At 39.8% G+C, this 23,490-nt stretch overlaps 2 protein-coding genes across 3 annotated transcripts in view; both read left to right on the plus strand.

The window, feature by feature from the left end:
* The window catches only part of ZFP91 (ZFP91 zinc finger protein, atypical E3 ubiquitin ligase), a 37,314-nt gene extending 25,762 nt beyond the window's left edge, over window positions 1-11,552 (plus strand). Inside the window, exons 3-11 of one of the 2 annotated variants that reach the window (XM_014827202.3) lie at window positions 247-456; window positions 713-749; window positions 1,415-1,519; window positions 2,067-2,201; window positions 2,973-3,023; window positions 3,464-3,542; window positions 4,473-4,587; window positions 7,404-7,503; window positions 7,671-11,552. In XM_014827202.3, coding sequence (XP_014682688.3) covers window positions 247-456; window positions 713-749; window positions 1,415-1,519; window positions 2,067-2,201; window positions 2,973-3,023; window positions 3,464-3,542; window positions 4,473-4,587; window positions 7,404-7,503; window positions 7,671-8,181 — 1,343 coding nt within the window. In that variant the 3' untranslated portion in view covers window positions 8,182-11,552. The remainder of the gene's footprint in view (window positions 1-246; window positions 457-712; window positions 750-1,414; window positions 1,520-2,066; window positions 2,202-2,972; window positions 3,024-3,463; window positions 3,543-4,472; window positions 4,588-7,403; window positions 7,504-7,670) is intronic. The other variant, XM_014827203.3, reaches the window with a different exon arrangement.
* CNTF (ciliary neurotrophic factor) lies at window positions 11,540-19,149 on the plus strand. The gene is made up of 2 exons (XM_014827207.3): window positions 11,540-13,653; window positions 14,913-19,149. Exons 1-2 carry the CDS (start codon window positions 13,540-13,542, stop codon window positions 15,399-15,401), a joined length of 603 nt encoding a protein of 200 aa, XP_014682693.1. The 5' UTR covers window positions 11,540-13,539; the 3' UTR covers window positions 15,402-19,149.
* Window positions 19,150-23,490: the final 4,341 nt, after the last annotated feature.

A 23,490-nucleotide genomic window follows, 5' to 3' on the forward strand; every position in this document is an offset into this window, starting at 1 on the left:
TTTCAGTAGATAAGGCAATATAAAATTACCACTTTGCAACATACGAAGTTTTTTCTATAGAGTGATGACAAAAAGGGTAAGTTTTGTCTAATTTTCCTCTCATCTTGTTTCTGTTATTTCAATAAAAACCTGAGGAATTTTCTCAAAAGAATTTATCTTTTCATTGATTGTATTTAATAGTAGACATAAAAAGATAGTTATTGGTTAACTGTAAACTTAAAAAGAATTGTATATGTTTTCATCTAGATCCCAAGGAAGAGAAAGAGGAAGAAGACTCTGCCCTCCCTCAGGAAGTTTCCATTGCTGCAACTAGGCCTAGCCGGGGCTGGCGCAGCAGTAGCAGGACGTCTGTCTCTCGGCATCGTGACACAGAGAACACCCGAAGTTCTAGGTCCAAGACTGGTTCATTGCAGCTCATCTGCAAGTCAGAACCAAATACAGATCAGCTTGATTATGGTACAGTGCAAGTAGATTATGGTTATTTAATAACCAGTGCCTGTAGACTTTAAATATAATGTTGAATATTTACCAAAACAGTTTAACTTTCATGGGTAGGTATGGTTATATAGGAAAGATTTCTTTTCGACAATTTGCAGATCCTCTCCTTTTGCATAATGACTACAGGCAGTAATTTGCTATGTATCTCTTGGCTGCAGAAAGAAAATATCCTTATCTACATAGATAAACTTTTGTTTTGGCTTTATTTTTCCAGATGTTGCAGAAGAGCATCAGTCTCCAGGTGGTATTAGGTAAGAAACTTTTCATATTTCATATATAAACCCTTGGAGACAAAGAGCACAATCACATTATATGATTCAGAAGCTGTTTTCTACTTGAAATAATTTTGAGCTGTTAAAGAGAAATTAGCTTCAGTTTTGGTATTCAGTTTTTAGATTGCATTTTATTCTTGATTAGAGCTTTAACCATGTAGTCTTTAGTTATGTAGTTCAGAAACCATGTCTTAAGTACCTTCTGTGTTCTGACTTATTCCCTGCTAGACAGGAACATGAAATGGGGATGTTTTGACCAGGGTTTTGAAGTGTCTTCCTTGATAAGTCATTTGATTCCCACCAACTTTTTTGTGTGTGTCTGTTCATAGGTCTTTTTTGTTAGAGCAGATTACTAGACATAGAATTATAAAGTTAATTTTTTTAACTCTTAGTGCCGTTGAACAGTCATCACCTTACCTTTATTTAATGAAGTGATAGCATTTCTAGGATTTATGTGTTTTTAGTTCCAATTATTATTCTTTAGGATAAAGCAGCTAGATTGCAGTCCAACTAGACCATGAGGATAAAAATCCTAGATAACTTACTGTGAATCTTTGGCTACCTCTAAGTAAATTACCGAATAAAATTCAGTTAGGTAGAATCCTTACAACTAGAATTTCTAATCTCTGTTTGCTGCTTTTTAGTAGTGATGAGGAGGAGGAGGAAGAAGAAGAGCTGTTAATCAGTGAAGAGGAAATACCATTCAAAGATGACCCAAGAGATGAGACCTACAAACCCCACTTAGAAAGGCACGTCTCAGATTTTACTCCAGACATGTCAATGAAAAATAAGTTAGGAAAACACTGTTGCATGCTTTTATTTTCCCTTGTTGCCAGACTAATGAGTATAGACTTAATTTTAAATGAATAATTAATTATGCACTTGTTTTGTAAATCTAACGTCATCTTATTACTCCCTCATACAAACCTCTTTTCCATTTTTAGAACTGTATTTTTGATCATATCCAAATTAAGATGTCTGCATGTTTTATCTTAATAGGATATCGTAAATTGCCTAAGTACTTAGTTTTTACTTTTGTCTTGATTCTCTTTACATCTGTAGTGAGATTTGATTCTAGATTTGATTCATGATCCTGGTGGAGTCATCTCATAGGCTTTAAATATATATCATTCCTATGCATATGAGGAATGGTTGGCCAGAAATCACATTTCATGAGCTGAGGACCATAATTTTACATTAAAGTGGTGATAACCCCAGGCTTTATCCTGTTGTCACAGTTTTCCTTGAAAGGGCCTTTTGTGGGACACCAACGTTGAAATGCATTTGTGTTTTCAGGGAAACTCCAAAGCCACGGAGAAAATCTGGAAAGGTGAAAGAAGAGAAAGAGAAGAAGGAAATTAAAGTGGAAGTAGAGGTAGAGGTGAAAGAAGAAGAGAATGAAATTAGGGAGGATGAGGAACCTCCTAGGAAGTGAGTAGACACTTACTGCTAAAAATGGAAACTTAACAGATTTTGAAGCCACTGGTAGGAAAAGGGTGGGGGCGGTGATGAGGAAGGATGTTGACACATTCATATTGCTGCCTCAAGTAGCCGACCATTTCATTGGAGAGACTCTTCTCAAAAGCTTGAAAGCTTAATTCAAAGCCATACTTAAAGACATCCAAATGAGCAGGTAAGACAGTGGCTGTAGCGATGCAGATGTAGTAGAGACAGCAAGAAAAAGTGTAGCAGTGTGGATCCTCTCAAGAAGGGCAAATAAGGCAAATGATGCAATAACTTTGGGCAAAAACTTTCTGCCTAGCAATCATTTCCTATTGTGGAAATAAGATTTTTTAAATATTTAGGCTTTTTGGTTCTATTGCAAGGAGAATATAGTTTATATTCTTAGGGTTTTTAGATAATAGACTCTTTTATTTTACTTCTTAAGTTGATTAAATTTAAGTGATAGACTTTTCACTGAGACAACTCTTCAAATAGTGATCTTGAGATTTATCGAGTTCTTCCATAGTAATGCATAGTTTATGAAAGGTATATAACTTGTGATGCAGATTTATTTGAAAGTGAAATGACTTCAGAATGAAATCTTTGGTTTGTCAGATATGTCTCTGGATTTTTGTATACTGGCTTATCCTTTGTTTCTGCCCCCTGCTCTTTGGTCTTGAGTATATGTCTTCAGCCATCCTTCGTTGTCGAAGCCTCAATCCAGAATATGTGGACAGTTACCATGTTCTTTAATTTTAGGAGAGGAAGAAGGCGAAAAGATGACAAAAGTCCACGATTACCCAAAAGGAGGTGAGTAATTTATACTCGTACTATGTTGTACCTTATTTCTGGTGATAGGTACTTTACTTACGTATTTAGCCCTCATAATTATCCTGCAGGAATGGCTGTTTAAAAATTTCTCAGAAGCAACTTCATTAATGTCCTTATTGCAAAGTTACTGTTTTTATTTCCATTACAGGATCTTAAAGTTCCTAAAAATCTTAATACTTTTTCTTTACCTTTTGGAGGGTTACTAGTTTATTTTGTGCTTTTTTTTTAAAAACTCTGTCGAGCATTTGGCAATTTCTGATTACTTCTAACATAAGTTCTGTGGAAGCTATGTACTGTAAAGAGATTTTAGTTCTTCATACTGTAAAATAGCTATTTCCTATAGTGCAGGTCAAGTTAAAGGCCAGTGTGCAGAGTGCTGCTTTTCTGTTGCTAACTTTTCTCCCACATATTGATAATAGAAAAAAGCCTCCAATCCAGTATGTCCGTTGTGAGATGGAAGGATGTGGAACTGTTCTTGCTCACCCTCGCTATTTGCAGGTCAGTGAAGTTGTTTTGTAAGGCAGCCTTTCAGTTTATCTTTCATGACTAGTTCTCATACTTCATGAGTCTTTATAGTTTGTGAACTTGTGTAGGCTTCATCATTGACGTATAAGGTTGAGAAAAATGTTTTTTAAACATAAAATTATTTTAGTTATGCTGTTAAAAAAAAGAAAAGTGACTAAGAACCTGAGCCCAAATAGAAGATTTCCTTGGAATCTTGGAATATCCCATTGTTTCCCATTGTGTAAATACTTCTCATATATAAGATGTGTTGTTAGAACACCCTAAGACACAGATGAACAGATTTTATTTTGGTGTGTATTTTTGAAAAATAGCAATCAAACCAGTAATTTCTTGAGTACTATTTAGATTTTTTAAAATTAGTTTTTAGGGGTTTTTTTAAGTGAATAGACTTTTAAAAAACGAGTCAAGATAGATTATATTTAGGTCTGGCAGAAAACCTGAAAGTGAAGTACTGCTTACTGAAGCTTAAGAAATGCCTGTTTAATCTTTAGCAGCAAGTAGACCAAGAGAGTAAGGCCTTACTTTCTGGTTCTGGTTCTGTCGTGATAATGACAGCTACTCTTCTTTTGCCATGTGCTGTTTGCTGCACTAGGCAGCAAACAATATATGATCTCTATATTCTCACAACAGCGCTATGAACAATTATCGTTATTTCCCTTTTACAAATGAGAACTGAAGCTTAAAATATTTAGGTATGTCTCCTAAGATCACACTGCTAATGAATGACCCAGACTAGAATCCAGATCTATTTCCATAGCCTAGGTTCTCAACCATTTTATTATACTGCCTCCCCAACCATAATATAGAGTATTCGGTTTTCCTTCACCACTTAAACTTTGCAAAAGAATGAGCTTTCAGGGGGCCTGAATTTTTATCCCTCTTCACTTTCTTTTACTGTTTTAGCACCACATTAAATATCAGCATTTGCTGAAGAAGAAATATGTATGTCCCCATCCCTCCTGTGGGCGACTCTTCAGGCTCCAGAAGCAACTTCTACGACATGCCAAACATCATACAGGTACTTTTTTAAGATTAGTAATATGTTTTCCTAACATTAATCTTAAGAATTTGCAGTCAAGTGTGGGAGAAAGATATGAAAATAAAAAGCGATAAAACATGAATTTTACAAGGGTTTAACTAAGTAGGGCTTTTTAACTTTTGTCCTTTGGCTTCTTTAAGAACTTTTATGCTTGGAGAATTATCTTTTATTGAGCATGTACTCTGTCAACTGTGGACTAAACACTTTACATGTACTATTGCTTATCCATCTATTAAACATCACCAGGTTTGCTTATATTAGCCATACGTTACAGCTAAGAAACCAAACCAAGGCCTACCAACGTTAAGTAACTTGCCTGTGGTCACAGAGCTAGTTTTTAGCAGAACTAGGATTTTGTAATTCTGCTTCAGGTAGATAGTTGTAGTAGCTCTTATGGACTAAAAGTGAGAAGTATGAAGAGACAGCCTAAATGGTAAAGAAGCTTACTTACAGTTTATATTAACTACTAAATAGCCGCCGGGACTTCTGCTGCTGTTGAAATCATAAAGGCTAGCTATTGAATTCCCACATAACCTCCTGTAAGAGTTATTGACTAAAAGAGAAACTATCTTCATAATACATATTAGAGAATGGATTCAAATTCCATCCATCTTTAGCTACTGACAGTCTCAGTGCAGTGCAGCTAATAGGAACAAATTGTGCTGGGTATTACAGCTAATTGAAGAAGTGCCAAAAACCTGATTATTACATGTTATCTTCTCAATTTTAGAGGATAAGGAATTCCAGTTGCAGAGATGTCATGTCTCCAGCCCAAGGTCATATTGATCTATGTTCCCTTTGTATCATTTACTAAATGTGTGACTCAGGCAAGTTACTTAATTTGTCTCACTTTTCCTCATGTGTAAAATAAGGGTAATAGTGATACCAATGTCATGGAGTTATTATAAGGATGAGATAACATATGAAATGCTATTTACTGCACAGAGCCTGGCACATGGTAGACTTTGAAAACACCAGGATTTGAACTCAGATCTCAATCACTCCAAAGTCTACAGACTTTGCATCATACTATGTTTCTTCAGAGAGAATGAATCTCCACTATTTCTTGATCGGTGCTGCTCATCCTTCTCCCTTTTGCCATAGAAAAGTAGCTTCTAACAACCGGTTTAGACTATTTTAGCTAAATATCACAAGCTTACTGTGACAAACTGTTGTAGAAATTTAGTCCATTCCAAATATTTATATTTGATTAATACAATTTTATGATGTCAGTGTTAGAGAGTTTACCTTTTTCAGATTAGTTTGTATAGACTCCCTTTGGAAATATATGAATTTATTTAAGCAAATCGGTGCCCCACCTGGGTTTACCATGCTACCTCAGGGAGCTAGAAAAGTGGATGAGACCTGAGAAGTACTAAGAGTTGTCCCTGGGTTAGAACTGTGCATTTTTAGATCTTGCTACTTATCGTGTATAACATAGACCAGCAAGTGTTGGCATCACTTGAGCTTTTGTTAGAGATACAGGATCTCAGGCCCTGCCTCAGACCTGCTGAATCTGCATCTGCATCTAATAAGATCCCCAAGTGATTCCTAAGTACCTTTAAGTTTGAGAAAAACTTGGCACTTCTCCCAAACTTGGTTTTAGAATTGTTTAAGATGGAGTACAGGATGAAATTGGTATTCTTTGCCTATTAATTTATCCTTGTGTTTTCACTGTAACTATTTCTATTAATTTTAAGTGAAAGGCATAGAAAATGTAGTGGTCATTCATTCAACAAATATGTATTGAACATCTGTTTTCCACTCTTTCCCCAACCAAGTGATAAAGAAATAATTGAGTACAATGCTCCTTTGCCCCATAGATTCCACACCATGTTATCAAATTCATCAAAAATCCTATGAAATTTAGGGGGACTGTGACATGAAAGAGGGAGGTAGTTGAATGGTGCAGAAGATCTGAGGGTGGAGAACAAGGAAAAGAAATACAGGTGCTGTTTGCATATATTTGATAGCAGCTACTTGAATCTTTGGAGAGAAGTTTAGATTGTTAGGTAACATTTTTTAAAAGTGAAATGGAAGATATGATTATCACTATAGATGTGGATCACTTTTCTTCTAGGGAATGCCAAATTCTTTTGTTGTTATTGTTGTTTGAATGCCAGGTTTTTTATATGTAAGCATTCAGCTTTCACAGTCTGTGAAAAAACTATTTTAAAGAATAAAATTGATGGAAAATTTAGCTGTTTACTTGCTAAGCAATTTATCCAAGATCTGGATTACTGATAAAATTGAGGTTAGGATTCCAGTTCTCATATTTCTTTCTAGGTTTTGGCGTGTTTGTTTAATAGATCCTTATGCCACTGAGTGTATGGGCTAAAAAAAAAATGATGAAAGGTATTTTTTTGTTATTTTGTTTTTGTTTTGTTTTTGTTTTTTTGTTTTGTGAGAAAGATTGGCTCTGAGCTAACATCTGTTGCCAATCTTCCTCTTTTTGCTGAGGAAGATTAGCCCTGAGCTAAATCCGTACTCATCCTCCTCCACTTTCTGTATGGGATGCTATCCCAGCATGGCTTCATGAGCCGTGTGTAGGTCTGAACCCAGGATTCGAACCAGCAAATCCCAGGCCACCAAAGCACAGCACGTGAACTTAACCACTACGCCGCCAGGATGGCCCAAAACTGTTTGTTTCTTAAATTTTGTTCATACATTGAAAACAATATTGCTTTTACTCTAAATTGACCTGCCTGAGATCAGCCTACTTACTTATGCAAGCTAGGCAAAAATACTTACAGGGATTCTAAATAGAACACTAACCACATTATTCTTTTCCTTAGATCAAAGGGATTATATCTGTGAATATTGTGCTCGAGCCTTCAAGAGTTCCCACAACCTGGCTGTGCACCGAATGATTCACACGGGCGAGAAGCCATTACAGTGAGTATTTATTTACTTGTGAACATCTGGATGAGAAGTGCATATACCCTACTTGAGAGTGAGCCCCTTTTCAAACATTTCAGCTGCAACTGCTCTTTACTTTTACCAAGTTGAAGAGTGAGTTATTTCTCTATTTGATCAGCCATTTCCTCTTCCACTCTCCTTAGATGCGAGATCTGTGGATTTACTTGTCGGCAAAAGGCATCCCTTAATTGGCACATGAAGAAGCATGATGCAGACTCCTTCTACCAGTTCTCTTGCAATATCTGTGGCAAAAAATTTGAGAAGAAAGACAGCGTAGTGGCACACAAAGCTAAAAGCCACCCTGAGGTGCTGATTGCCGAAGCTCTGGCTGCCAATGCAGGCGCCCTCATCACCAGCACAGATATCTTGGGCACTAACCCAGAGTCCCTGACACAACCTGCAGATGGTCAGGGTCTTCCTCTTCTTCCTGAGCCCTTGGGAAACTCCACCTCTGGAGAGTGCCTCCTGCTAGAAGCTGAAGGGATGTCAAAGTCATACTGTAGTGGGACAGAACGGGTGAGCCTGATGGCTGATGGGAAGATCTTTGTGGGAAGTGGCAGCAGTGGGGGCACTGAAGGGCTGGTCATGAACTCGGATATACTCGGTGCTACCACAGAGGTTCTGATTGAAGATTCAGACTCTACTGGACCTTAGTGGAAGGGAAGACTTTGGGCACTGGGACAGCTCAGACTTTGTATTTAAAAGATAAAAAGGACAAAAAAAATTTAAAGCATTTAAAATCTAGTAAAATAACTGAAGGGCCTGCTCTTTCCATTGTGGATCACAGCACACACACACACATACACCCACCCCTACTTCTCCCTCTATTGTCCTCTTTATAAAATTGGTCTTGCCTTTACCAGAAAGGTAGATTAAAAAAATAAATAAATAAGCAGCAGCAGCTCTTAAAGTGAGGGTTATACTCAGTTCCAGCCAGGCAGACTTCCTGCTCGTTGGCAGATCCCCTTTTCCAACCTGTAACTCTGATGTGCTCTGGATCAGCTTCTAACTCTTAATAGTATATTATTGTCTCCTAAACCCCTTCTCCTCCTCTACTGCTGCCCCATGGTTCTGGCTTCTACCCACTGCAGCACACTTATCCTCAAAGTATCATATAATTCTAATCTCTGGAGGCTTGCAGCTTGACTTGGCACTTTAGGGCCCCTTATCAGGGTGAGCTGTTAAAACAGCACACATCTCTCACCCCCTTCTCCTCCATTCCCCATTGGGTTTAGGAAAGGAAGGATACGTGGGGACCACCTCCCTCCTCTGACCCCAGCACCTCAGTCCCCCTCCCAACACCTCCATATGGTTCTCAATGGTGCTCACTTGCTTGGAAGCAGGCTCCCAACAGGGAGGGGGCTGCCCTCTACATGGCCTCTCTGACCATAGGACAGGGCTCTGGATCAGTGAGACAGTGAGAAAAGTCCCAGACTAATGGCAGAAATTTGCACTTTGAACATGTGTGTTTTTGTGTTGTGGAACCTGAGATTCCTTATTTATTAATGGAAAAAATCTGATTTTTTTTTTTTTTTTGTCTTTGTTGCTATAATTTTGTGGGGCTGGGAGAGATTAGATTATTCTGATGTGGGGTCCTTTCCATAAGAGGTACTTTTGAAGGCAAGATACAGGGTTGAAGCAGCACAGCCCACCTCTGTAAAATCATAGCTCTCCAGTGGCCATTAAAGAAAGCTGGTCCTCAGCACTAACAAAGTCACTACAGTAGCCTAGTGCTTTTCCAGGAGGCTTTTTAGGGAAGGGTGTTAGGTTTGTGGTAATTAGTGCTCCTTGAGTTTTTAGAGCATTGGGATTTAGGAATTTGGTGGAGGTGAGGAAGGTTCCTTGTTCAGGGTCTGAATTACAGATAAAAGACTCTCTCTTGTGAATTTATTTTCTCTTTTGTCCCCATCATTTCTTTACACATGCCTCCCTGTTGGCCCAGCTCTGGTCCTTTGCTTTGTTTTGCTTTTGCTTTGCTTTATCATTGGTTCATTCCAGCTCCCGATTAGTGAAGGACACTGCCGTTAGTGAAGGAATAGACTGAGAGTCATACAGTTTTAAGTCAAAGAAAATTGCTCTGTTTTGTTTCCCTTTTAATAACACTTCAGAAGAGGAAAGGCTTCAGTAGACAAAGTTAATAATCTGTATAATAATGGCTTTGGCTTTCACCTGAAATTCTGGGAATTACCACTTCCCTTGAGAATAGGGATTTTCATGAGGTGGATTGCTTATTACTGTCCACAGGAAAGACTGGTAGTGTTTTGTACAAATTTGTAACTCCCAGAAGACTAAAAACATATTTTGGCTCATTTTTAAAGAATTAGAAGGGCAGTCTCTATCCTTCTGTATACCTCAGAAGCTGGAATTAAAGATTTGCCCTCTTCATTGTTTGTCAGAAATGTATGATGGTTGTTGGAAAGAATGAAGTTTTGCTGAGAACAGAATAAGGAACAGCTTGTTTTTCACAAACACTAAAACTACAAAGTTTATCAATTTTCTCTTTATTTTTTCCCAAAAAGAGGGGTAACAAAATGTCATCTCTGAAAGAGGCTTACTTTACACCCACTAGAGTCAGTGGTTGGGATGCCAGGGAATAGGGAGTGAAACACCTACAGTGAACAGTTTTAAATGCACTATTGTTCTTTTCAGAGTGTTGTAGATTTACCGTCCTTCCAGTGTGGGGATAGAAAATGCAATAAAGATAGAAGGGGTGTAGATAATGCTTTCCTGCCCACAGTAAGGATTTGGAGTTGACTTTGGTATGTTGGGTAGATTTGAAAATACTATAAGATTGATTGGATGAGTCTACAACAAGGTTGTTCCACTCCCATATAAGTCCAGTTTGTACTGGCTTGACTAGCTAGCATCTATACCCTGCACTTACCTTTTTGTCTTTGTTGTGTTGATCTTATCCCATGTCTCCGTAAATTACCTTTGCAGTGGTTAGTCATCAGATGTTTTAGCTGCTTACACAAAAGCAAACTGCATTAAAAAAAAAACCCAACTATGAGATAGAGGGAAAATATTTTCTTCCTTCTGTCATACTCCTTCCCCCACCAAAAGCAACTAGGTCTAATAATGAGAAAGTTTCTGTTCTTTCTTTTTTTTTCGGTCTTCTTCATAGCTACCATTTGCCTACAATTTACTTCAATAAATTATTGTAGCAGTTTGCAATAAATTTTAAAATACTTTTCTTGGACTTTATTTTTTGCCTTTTGAGAAGACGATGCTAGCATAGTTAAGAGTTGGTGTAAGTAAACTATCTTATACTAGGCCCTCTTCCCTTTTCCTTTCTGCTCTTCATGCTGTTTACTTCTTTGTCCTTCTAAGGAGCTCTTATAATCTTAAAACTGCATTTCCTACTCTTAGTCAAATTCTATTACCTTTTTAATAACTCTTCCCACTGCATATTCGCCATCTTGAATTGGCAATTCTAAATTCTGAAAGTGTCATTGAGATGCAAGCATTATGTCTGGGAGATGTGCCTCCCCGGGTTTGTGGTTGCCCAGGGTTCTTTTGAGACTTAACATGCTTCAGAGTGTTTAGATAAACACTGGCCAGGATTACTGGGAGTAAAAAACATATATATATATATATATATATGATGGTATGGAAAAGCATCCACATAGAGCGCTTGAACCTCCTTTGTACCTGTTTGGAGAAAAAATATAAAGAGTGTACTAAACCTAACTGAGGTTATTACAGTCTGGTTGTTTGAAGTACCATTTTTCCCTCCTGTCTTTTCCAACTTTCCAATGTACTCAAGAAAAGTGAAAAATTGTAATGGATCAATTTAAAATATTTTATTTCCTGAAAGCCTTTTTTGCCTGTTGTAATGTGCAGGACCCTTCTCCTTTGGTGGGAGAGACAGGTAGTTACCTGAATCTAGGTTGAAAAGGTTATGTAAAAAGAAATTATAATAAAAGGGATACTCTGCTTTTCAAATCCTTGTTTTCTCTTTATCTAGGTAAGGAATATCCAAAATAAATATGTAAAGAAGAAAAATAAAAGTTATCTTCATGGAAGCAACTGGTCTTCCTTGGTTGTACTGAGTTACAGTGAAACAATTGATTTTGCCAAATGAGAAAACCAAGTACCTTCAGAGCAAAGTTTCTATGGCATATACTGTTGTTTGCTCTTGTTGAGAATCATGTAGTTAACTTTTGACTCAGTTTACTTCCTGATTTCTGATGCTGAGATGCCATACGAATCTGATCATTTGGCACACTTGGAAATCCCTTCCATGTTTTGACAGACTTTTTTTTTTTTAAGATTTTTTTTTTAAATTTTTTTCCTTTTTCTCCCCAAAGCCCCCAGGTACATAGTTGTATATTCTTCGTTGTGGGTCGTTCTAGTTGTGGCATGTGGGACGCTGCCTCAGCATGGTTTGATGAGCAGTGCCATGCCCGTGCCCAGGATTCGAACCAACGAAACACTGGGCCGCCTACAGCGGAGCGCGCGAACTTAACCACTCGGCCATGGGGCCAGCCCCTTGACAGACTTTTTTACCAGGAAAGGTGGTCATATTAATCTAGTGGAGAAAACGTTATGAAAGCTGTGAGTTTAATTTTCGTTCTGATGACAAAACCTTGAGTAACATTTAATGTCAGTGCTTTCTCACAAAACTCAATGTCCATATAAGGTACTAAGTTAACAAAAAAACAGAATCCTCCTACCTTCTTAAAAGGCCTACTGTGACAGCTGCCCAGGCCTCATTCTTGCTCCTTTGCATCCATTGTTTATTGTTTACCCATAGAAATTTGCCCTTGAGAAGGGATGCATTTCAGCTTAGAGGCAAGGAAATAGTGAAATTAATTGATTCATTTGGGGATGAAGCTTGCGACTCTTACCAGATTAGCATCATCCTCTCACCTGCTGAGTTAAATGCAACAGAACAACAGCTCTCCAAGTACTTTTAAACTCCTTACCCTCATTTCAAAGCCCAGCTCATTCTCTTACTTTGTTAAGAAGCAATGTGGTATGACTGGGATAAAGAAGGAAAAAGCATGTTGTCACTTGAGTGAGACTGCCTTAGAAATGTTAGCAAGTCAGGGTTGGGTGTTTCCTGTCTTTTGGAAGAGAACAGGCCTAAACAGTACCTTCCTCATCCTATACCTACGAGGAAGGAACCATGGTTGAGATTAGAGATGCTTCCTTAGCCGATTTTTTAATCAAATGTAAATTAAACTAACTTTAAATATATACCAAAAGGATGGGAATGGAAAACATAATGTATTGTTAAAGGACCTATTTCATGTAAATTTTTGTTTCTTGAACAAAATATGAACTACCTAAAGAATGAAATTGGAAAGTCAGTGAGAGGAACTGTAGAATCGAAGACCGATATTTAAATTTTGAGCCTAGTAGTTGGATTTTGTGCACATTGTTTATGTGTCGATTACTTCTTGTGTAAAATGGGGAAAATATTTACCTCATAGAATTATTTTAAAGATCAAATAAAGACTTTAAAGCCTTTAGGGCAGTGTCTGGCCCAGGGTAGGTGCTTAATAAATGGCAGCTTTATCAATAATCATAACAACTTAATGTTATTGAATACTTCACCAGACTGAAAACAGAAAGAAAGAAAAGGACATAGGGAGCACAAGTGAGGGTGATAATAAAATGAACTGATTATGTGTATATAAAATAGATTACATTAGGCAGGGATGTCATGAGGATTAGTGTGATAGTGACCTTGTTGCTAAGTGGAAAAGCAAAACAATGACGTAAAAACAAGTACGTTAGAACAGAGTGGAGGAGAGAGAGGGAGGCAGACGCTGCAGGAAAAAAAAAGCTGATTAAAAAGGGGCCTTTGATTCCACAGGCACAAAAATCCACAGCCAGGAATTTGCTGCCACCTCTGAGTCAGGCAGGGGGTGGGGGTGGGGTGCACAATCCCATTAGTAGAGAAATGCCCAGTGGATTTAGTCTGAGAGTCACATTTCTTATTTGGACCAGTGTAGACAGAAGCAAGCCCAGCTCACTTGTTTCCTGGGACAGTTGAGTTAGGGGATGGCTTTCGCAGAGCATTCAGCGCTGACCCCTCACCGCCGGGACCTCTGTAGCCGCTCTATCTGGCTAGCAAGGAAGATTCGTTCAGACCTGACTGCTCTTACGGAATCTTATGTAAGTTGCCTATTTTGCTGTTGTCTATTTTCACTTCGTCTCTTCTGATCCAGCCTCTTACCATCATGCTCCAGCCCCATTACCAGTTATGAAATCTCTAATTGTACAGTCATTCATGTGTTGGACATCTATTATTTGACATGGCCCCTTGAGGAAACATGAGCTTTATTTTCTTTCTCTAGACTGTTTAGGAGACATGTTCCTTGAATAAGACAATATATATAGGGTTCTAGATCGGATTGGCTACATGTCTTGGAGGCTGTTCCTAATCTGATTGCCTACAGTCTGAATTCTACCAGAATAGATTAATCATGGGCCCTCTAAGTTTGGGTTTTTTACCTACCTTGTTCTGAATTCTTGAGCTGTGTAAATGAAAGGCAGAGTGAGGTTTATAGATAGGACTGGGAAAAGAGCAATATAAACCCAGCCAATTTCCATACAGTATTAGCCACCCACTTTTTAATTACATACATTAAAAATATCCCCCTGTCTAAAGAGAAAGGTAACCTACACTATCAGAAAGATCCCTTAGAAGATTCACTGGGGAATTGGGGAAGTGTCAAATTCTTAAGGAGCCAACCATGGAGTTCCGGATTGGTTTTCTGATGGAGGGAGATCCCCCATCAATCTCCACCTAAGGCCTGCTGTGGAAATACTCCACATGCCTTTGGAGAGGTCTGAATTTAGATTCTCTGTGAATTGGTTTATCTTCATACAGCCCACCAGTCACAAATCAGACTCTCTGAAGTATTTTTTTTTAAATACTAAATCTCACTGACTTCTTTAAAGAATTGGCCTCAGCTTTGAGAGTGGGCAATGGAGGAGAGGGCAGTTCAAAAAATTCTACAGTGCCTACATTCTAGGGTTGCCTAGGTGTGGCCAGTATCTTTCAGTATGTTTAAAACAGGTAAACTCCAGTATGATTAAAATGTATCAGTTTCCAGGAGGGAGTTTGAGGTGGGAAGGAGAAATTACTCTGGACCAGTAGTTTTCAAACTTTAGAACCTAATGAAAGCTGCAGATTCTGCCAAGAAAAATGAACAAGTAGCCAAAAGCAGTACGTATAATTTCAGGGAGAATAGGGTCTTCCTAAGTCCAGTCACGGACTCCTGTTGAAGAGTTCCTGTTCTAGACTTTTCATTTTCTTTAAAATTTGGATCCTTGACCAGGGATGTGAATAAGATTCTGTATGAGCTTTAGGGATTGAGAATGGTGGGGTGATTACAGAAGATGTGATGTTTTTCTGTATCGTTGGCCAGGTGAAGCAGCAGGGCCTGGACGAGAACATGAACCTGGACTTTGTGGGTGGTGTGCCAATAGCAAGCACTGTTCGATGGAGTGAGCTGACTGAGGCAGAGCGACTCCAAGAGAATCTGCAAGCTTATCGTACCTTCCACGTTATGTTAGTCAGGCTTTTAGAAGACCAACAGGTGCATTTTACTCCAGCTGAAGGTGACTTCCATCAAGCAATACATACCCTTCTTCTCCAAGTTGCTACCTTTGCTTACCAGCTGGAGGAATTAATGGTGCTCCTGGAACACAAGATCCCCCCCAAAGAGGCCGATGGGATGCCTATTATTATTGGAGATGGTGGTCTCTTTGAGAAGAAGCTGTGGGGCCTAAAGGTGCTGCAAGAGCTTTCACAGTGGACAGTGAGGTCCATCCATGACCTTCGAGTCATTTCTTCGCATCGGACTGGGATCCCAGCACATGGGAGCCATTATGTTGCTAATGACAAGAAAATGTAGCAGTTACCCCTCTTGCTTTCTCTTCTAATGGAATATATGTAGTTCTCTGAGGCCTCACTTTTCTATTCTTAAGTTTTTGATAACCTTTAAGTCCACAGGCATTTTCGTTAAGTAGGGTTGGAGACATGGACAAATGGACATAACATTTTACCCTCGGGGGGGAGGTGTATATATGTGTTGGGGCCATAAGGGAGTGGGACAGAGGTAACATTCTTCCACCTCAGTGCTCTAATCTTTTCTACCCATTAAGTAATCTTTACAGGCATTTAACAACCTCACAGGATAAATATATTTTTGACTCTAGGATGACTCTTCTGAGAAGACTAACAGTGAATTAAAAATCATGGACTCTAGCCAATTCAAACTTGGATAATAAAGATAGTAACTAACGTTTGTTAAGTATCTGCTGCATTGAAGTAAGATGCCAGGGGCTTTATGTATATTATAATTTTCACAGCAACCCTCTTGAGGGAGGTGGTGTTACTCCCATTTGGCCGATGTGAAAACAGGCTCTCAGAAATTTACAACTTGCTCAGGGTTACCCACCTAGCAGATGGCACACTAACTTTGAATCCAGATCTTTCTTATTCCAAAGCCTATATGCCCTTCACTTTAGAGGCCTGATTATGAACCTCTGTCACTGCACCTCTTGGCCACAGAGGGTTGGAAAATGTATCCATGTAGTCTAATCCTAGCACTGCAGGAACAACCCCCATTACATGTCCTGAATGGCACAATTTTAGTGTTAAAGGCAGTAATTAATTGTTGTCCATACTTGGCAAAGAAAGCAGTGGAAATCTTAAGATTTTGTTTGGGGCAAAGATTAGGCCCACCAAGCTTCGGAATTTAGGAAGCTGAGGATGTGCAGTAATACAGCCTGCTTTAAAGTGTTCACTGATGCTCTTCTCTGGGGTTGAGCACAGCGTTGTACCAGGTTACGTCACGTTTATTACAGTCAGCAATGCAGTGGTACAGACACTGTAACGCAAGCGTTCATGGACGATGGGTGGAATACTGCTCAGGTTAAAAAGTCACAGAACTCCTTCACCACACATTCTCAGGACTTAGTCATGAAGAGAGGGTGAGGTCCACTCTGTCCCCAGTGGGAATGCCAGCGATTCTGAAACAATTTACAACAAAGCCTTCATGCTTCACAACAAAGGGGCAGAGCTCTGCATTTAATAGACACACAGTGTGAGAGGCACCAGCTGGTAAATGTGGACATTTGCAGTCAGGCCTATGAACTAGTAGTGCAATGTGAAATCCAAGTTCTCAGGAATAGTTTGTTTCACACTACCATTTAGTTAAAACTCAACATCTTGGATTAGGGACCCAAATCAATTTTGTTTACTTATTTTGGGCTTCTGTGTTCTTTTTTCTTTTTCTTTAAGATTTTATTTTATTTTTTCCTTCTTCTCAAGGCCCCCCCAGTACATAGTTGTTTATTTTAGTTGTGGGTCCTTCTAGTTGTGGCATGTGGGATGCCGCCTCAGCATGGCTTGATGAGCAGCGCTAGATCCGTACCCAGGATTTGAACCAGTGACACCCTGGGCGGCCAAAGCAGAGTGCGTGAACCTAACCACTTGGCCACGGGGCTGCCCTGGATTTCTGTATTCTTAAATGAACCAGGAGTCAGTAACCTAGCTCCCAAAGGTTACAGAGGTGGGATGGGTGATTAACTTGTGTCCTTCCCCACATGGGTTCACATCCAAATCTCCACAAAGTCAATATTATGGGAGGACTCTGGGCTGGGTATTGTGTTGGTACAGGGGAAGGAAGGCCCTGCTTTCTAGTATGCATTTGTGTAACAAGGTTCTATGCATGTAGGAGAGCAATACTAATTTGGAATTGCAAGGCACAGGTGTAAGTGTTATGGAGTTAAAAGGAAGCTCAATGAAGGCCAGAAATCGCTTTCTGGAGGAGGGAGGAGTTCAGTTCTGTCTCAGAGGTTGGCTGAGCACCAAAATAAAGAGAGATCATGAGAGGAGCAGGGAAGAGTTGCCTGCTTAGAAGAAAGTGAGGCAATAATAAACATTTGAGTCCAGCAACCACTAGAGGTTTATCATTTGCTTTTATTTCATTTGTGATTTGGGTATAGGTAGATGGTTCCCCAGTGAATGCATAGAGGCTTATTTGATTCAAGCTTTTCCTTATTTAAATTGTTCCTTCTGCTTAAGAGCAGTATTTTTGATTGGTAAAGTACCTGCTTATTAATGTGAAGCTCTTAGATTTATTTGCACAATATTTTATGCTCTTTTTGTTTAATGGTGAAAGATTGACTAAAATTTCTTAATGAGGAATAACTGATTACACACTGGCTGAATCTGAAAGGTGTGACCCCTCTCCAAAGTGTTTTGTTTTTATATTCAGCAGATATGGCAGGGCAGACATCTGTGGAAGTTTCAGAAAGTAATAGAGCATGGCTTAAGCTTTGCTGAGTTGCATTGTGAAGGAGTATTTATGTGTAAGAGGCACATTTGTAGTAGCAGAGGGTCCAGAAAAGATACAGGTAATAACTTGAATAGGAGGGAATAAGAAGGTGTGTAAGTCTCGATTAGGTCACAAAAGCAGCAAGTCTATTGTGAGTGCTTTCCCAGCTCTGTGCTAAGAACTGTGTATCAGTTTCTCCTTGAAGAAACTTGCAATATGCCTCAAAAGAAGTGTGGAGAAGCTCCTTAGAAAAAGGTAGATAAAGTAAGGGAGAAATGAGAACTTAGCCGTAGTAACAAAGACATAAACATATGCGGATCTGCATGTGTAGACATTGCATCATGCTTATCTGAAAGGGATGAAACAGACTGAATAAGGGACTGCCAATACAGCAATGCTCTGTGGTGTGTGTCTCATAATACAGATAGGGATAATGGTGACACAGTGGACCTATTTTTTTTTTTTTTTGAGGAAGATTAGCCCTGAGCTAACATCTGCTGCCAATCCTCTTTTTGCTGAGGAAGACTGGCCCTGAGCTAACATCTGTGCCCATCTTCCCCTACTTTATATGTGGGACGCCTGCCACAGCATGGTTTAACAAATGGTGTGTAGGTCCACACCCGAGATCTGAACTGGTGAACCCTGGGCCACTAAAGTGGAAGGTGCAAACTTAACTGCTGCACCACGCCGGCCCCACGTATATAGTTTTTAAGAATCCACAACCCAAAAGAGATTTTTTTTTTTAAAGATTCTTTTATTTTTTCCTTTTTCTCCCCAAAGCGCCCCGGTACATAGTTGTATATTCTTCGTTGTGGGTCCTTCTAGTTGTGGCATGTGGGACGCTGCCTCAGCGTGGTCTGACGAGCAGTGCCGTGTCCGCGCCCAGGATTCGAACCAACGAAACACTGGGCCGCCTGCAGTGGAACGCGCGAACTTAACCACTCGGCCACGGGGCCAGCCCCCCAAAAGAGATTTTTGATCTTCAGATTTTAGTTCCCTTGTTTCTTAGATCTGTATATGGATAGGATCTCTGGGGAATCATATTTTTATATACATATAAACTATATCATATATATTAATGTATATATTTGTATATCAATAAGGTATTTAAAGGCATAAATTTAGTTCCTAGCCCCTAACTCTTATTTTGTAAAGAGGATTCCTTCCATCCCACTGTCTCCAGAAAAGTCTTCTCTGGGGGGAGAGATTCAGTTTTCCTGAATCTGTCAAGGAATTGCATGTGCAAGAGTTAATAAATTCTTTTTGCATTGACTTAGGGTGATTTGGAAAAGACTTGGAAATTAGCACAAACTCAAAGGTGAAGCATGGAATAAAATTAGCTTTAGGATAATCAGGTTTGAGGGAAGTGAGAGTTTTAACACAAATGGTAAGTGTCAAGTCATAGCCCTGGTATTGCTGTTATTTCAGGCTGCTGTGGATTCAAGCCCAATGGATGACTCATTGTTGTGACCGCTGGTCAAACAAAGAGAGGTCAAGTAAATATTTCAGGGAGATATATCTACAAAGTTGTTTAGAATGACTTTTGTTTGTGAATCCTTAGCTCCTCCTGAAGAAGCTGAGTGCCTTCTCCCTCTATTGAGGAGTAAAATAGAAATGCACCAGGATGAGAAAGGGATTGGTGAAGAGGAAAAGGAGGAAAAAAGTAAAATCTGGATATCACTTCAGTTGATCTGTTGTGTCTGTTGTGTGTGTGTGCTACTAACAGTGTTTAAGCCAGGGCCTAAAAACAGTCGTTTGGCCTCCTGCCTCCTCCCACCTCAGCTTCAAGCATAAGACCCAAGAATGAACCCACCCTCTGAATGTTGGTACATTGAAAAAGCGAAAGTGATAAAAATTTCATCTCTCCACTCAAAAGCTTCTATAGAGCTCTAAGGTTTACAGATAAAGACAGAGTAAAAATATAATTTGATCTTTTGATGAAATTTGTGTGGGGCATGAGATAAGAAAATCCACGTGCATGCAATTCTAATATTACTTGGATCGATCTATTTTTGGCAGATAGAAAATAAAAGATTCAAGAATGGCTAACAATAAAAATCTTGCCTCAGCAAGACCATGAGTTGCTTCTTTTATTTCTGTATCTTTGGATGAACAAGAGGAATTTCAAGTGATTTCAACACTGGATGAAATGTAATCCTCCCAGCCAAGGCCAGGCTCAATCGAGCATGTTGGGTAAATCTCCATGATGTCAGGCCACTCGGAAAAACTAGGGCCAGTCAGCCTAGAAGGTAGATTGCCCCTATGCCTATCAGCTAGCCTGCGGGTGAGGAAGATTTCCTATATGGTTTAATTTCAAGTATTTAATTTCAAGTGTTAATTTCAATTTTACTTCAGGTATTCCCAATGAAGCCTTTGAAAGACAGAAGAATCCTGACTAGCCCATTTCTATTCAGTTTGAAGGTAGAAACTAAGTTGTGGGAAAATCACATCAGGGAAAATATGAAAAATTGCTAAGAGATTCTATATTTTTATCCACATGTGCAAGGCGGTATCAAACGGAATTCTGCAGTTCCTTGTTATGTCAGGCACCTTACACTATTGTATGTCATTTAGTCCTCAGTTACTATCTCTCCTTCACTAATGAGGGAAATAAAAATGGACATTGACTTGTCCAGGTTCTCTCTTCCAGTATATGAAAGGATTAGAGTTTTAATTCTGGCTCCAAAACTCACTTCACTACACCCCACTGCCATGGGACACCTATACAAATCCATTCTTCATCTCTTATTCACTTTTCTTGGATAAAGCCAGCACAGACTTGTACCAACTCTTGCCCTGTGACACACTCTATTAAGTTCCCAAACTTTGGGACAAGTCACTTTTTCTGAGCTTCCTCATTTATGAAATGGAAATGACAAATAACTAACTTTACAGGTGGTTACGTGGTTTAGACAAATTAAGGATCTGAAAGTCCTTGTAAATGACATAAATATCAAATATATTTAATGGCTCAAATAGCTTGGATTGATGTAAGACTTTCGACTGAAGAGAGAGCTCTGTAAGTGTCTCAGAAAAATGCCAGTTGCTTCCCAGGATCCATCTGGTCACGGGGTAGACTTCACTTTGTTGCAGCTGTGAGCCTTTGGCCACTAGAGGCCGACCCAGTCTCATTCACAGCCTCCAGGAGTCATCGACCTCTTTGGAGAGTTGAGACTCAGGCTGTTCACTACACCCAGAAGAGATGGCTTTCACAGTAGGTGAGGTCAGACAAGTTCTGGAGAAGCCCAGCAGGCTCTCTAGAGAGCCAAGGAAACATGCAAACCAATGCACCACCCAGGATGTGTTACAGCATGCATTTAGAGTTAGAGTCATCCTGCCATATACTTGCATTCTCCTCAATACCGGAAGGAACTCAAACTTCATTTAGTTTAATCCCATTATTAAACACATAGCACAAGGGAGCCAGAGAGGTTCAGTAATCTGCCCTGGTGTCCTAGCTAGAAAATTGAAGAATTAGAATTAAACTTAGTCTGGGGCATTCCGCACTGTACCTTGTTGCTGCTCCATTAGACCAACCTCACCCTAGGAAATACGGTCTCTCTGTACATCCTTTTCCCTCTTGTATCCAGTGCTCTCTAGCACCGTGACCTCTAATAAGCCCTTGGAAGCTCTGGGAACAGCAACTCATAACCCAGACTTCTCTTGTCACTCCCATACCCACCCCTGCTATAATTTGTTGGTCCTATATCTCATCCTTTTCTGATATTATGGAAAAAGTGGGACACATTCTGAGATAGTGGTTAAATATGTTATTCCTTCCAAGATAAGTGTGTTGTTTGAACAAGGGATCCAGGGAAGTGTTTAAAAATAAATTTCTGAGGCAGGTGTCTTATCTTTAGGTCAGACCAACCCTTATGCCACACCACCAGGTAGAGGTTTAGGACTACTTTCTCTTCTCTTAGTTAACAATCTCTGGCTCCTATCCCCAAAGCTTGCAGTGGAAGGAGGGTTGAGAGTTACGTAAATAATTTAGTAGGACACAAAAAAAAATTCCCAGCCTGGTTCTAAGCTCTAAGGCTCTGTCTTTGGGAAATTTCCTGCCCCACTCCAACCAAATTCAACAGCAATACATACTGATGCCTACTTTGGGCGTATACTAAGGATACAGAAATGAATATTAATGATAGTAACAAACATGTATGTGGTGTTCGCTCTGTGCCAGTCATTGATCTAATTCCTTTATACGAATTATTTCATTTACTCCTTACAAGAACCCTATGAGGTTGGTACAAAGATTCTTATTTTACAACTGAAGAAACAGAGGCACTGAGAGCTGATGGTTCCCTGTCCTGCAAACACTCAGGGCCTCCTGAGAAAGAAAATAGGTATACAACCAACTGTGACAGAAGTCAGGGTGTGGTTAGTGATCCCAGGAATATAACAAAGAGCTGCAGGAGCCTGGAGGAAGGAAGGATTGGAGAGAGCTGGAGGGGCTAGTCTTGGAAAAATGACTGGGATTTTGTCCTCAGGAAAATATAAGAACATTTTTGAAGTAGAAGCAGCAGCACTTGTCAAGGCTTGGCTGCCGGAAGGCATGTGTCGTGTTCAGGAATGTTGACCGTGACTGAGGCTCAGTGTTCTTCAAGAGCCACAGTGGGAGGAGAGACTAGAGGAGTGAGGTGATGACACCACGAAGAGAGACACTATGAAAGATTTTTGAAGAGTGATGGTGCTAGCATCTACCCTTCGTTTTAGAAAAGTAATTCAGACAACTCTGTAAGAGCTGTATGGGAGATGAAAGTGGCTGGAGGTAGAGAGATCCATTCAGAAGATGCTGTTAGGCTCAAGGGAAGATATGTTCCAGTTATTCGTGGAAATGTTAGAGGCACTAGGATGCAGAGATGAACACGACATAGCCCCTGATCTTTAAAAATTTGCATCCTGGTTGGGGCAGATAACATAATTTAGAGGGTGAGAAGAATTACATAGCAACTCAAAAACGTGATATTATAGAACTGAGAATAGGGGCCATGAAGGCCTTGCTCAAGTGGTTATTTTCCCCTGAGAGCTGAATGATGAGAAGGAGCCAGCACCAGGAGACCTGAGGGTGTGGTATTTCTGTGGGAGGGAACTGTTAAGTGCAAAGCCCTTAGGCAGAAATGAGCTTCCTGTCTGCAAGGAACTGAAAGGAGGCCAAGGTAGCTGAAACCAGGTGAGCAGGAGAACAATGCCTGTGCCAAGGCCCTTGGCCAAAGACCAGGAGAAACACACCTGTAGTTGAACTGATGGGTTTATTACTTGTTGCAGGGAGGAGAGAGTGTTAGAAAGAACCTATGATAGGATTTAGGCTTTGGCTGGGTGATTTTGGGGAGGGCTTAAGGAAGCAGAGGTTTGCTCTGATTGGATAATGTCAGACAGTGGGGGCAGTTCTCTGACGGGATATTTTGTGGGTGGCACAGTGACCTTGCATTTGTCTGTGATTAGACAAAATTATGAAATGCCCTTGTTTTGTTTCATTTATCATGGTCTCAGGGTACATCTATGTGAGGTTATTCTTCTATGAGATCGTTCAGATTTGTAGGCTCCCTGGCTGTGAGCCGCAGACCACCTTGTGATAATATCGCAGTCCCAGCTGTGAAGGTCAGATTAATTCTGGACATCAGAGGCTACCTTTTTTCTTTCTCACTAAGATTCTGTG

The sequence above is a fragment of the Equus asinus genome, chromosome 17 (assembly GCF_041296235.1).
Source record: "Equus asinus isolate D_3611 breed Donkey chromosome 17, EquAss-T2T_v2, whole genome shotgun sequence".
Lineage (NCBI taxonomy): Eukaryota > Metazoa > Chordata > Mammalia > Perissodactyla > Equidae > Equus > Equus asinus.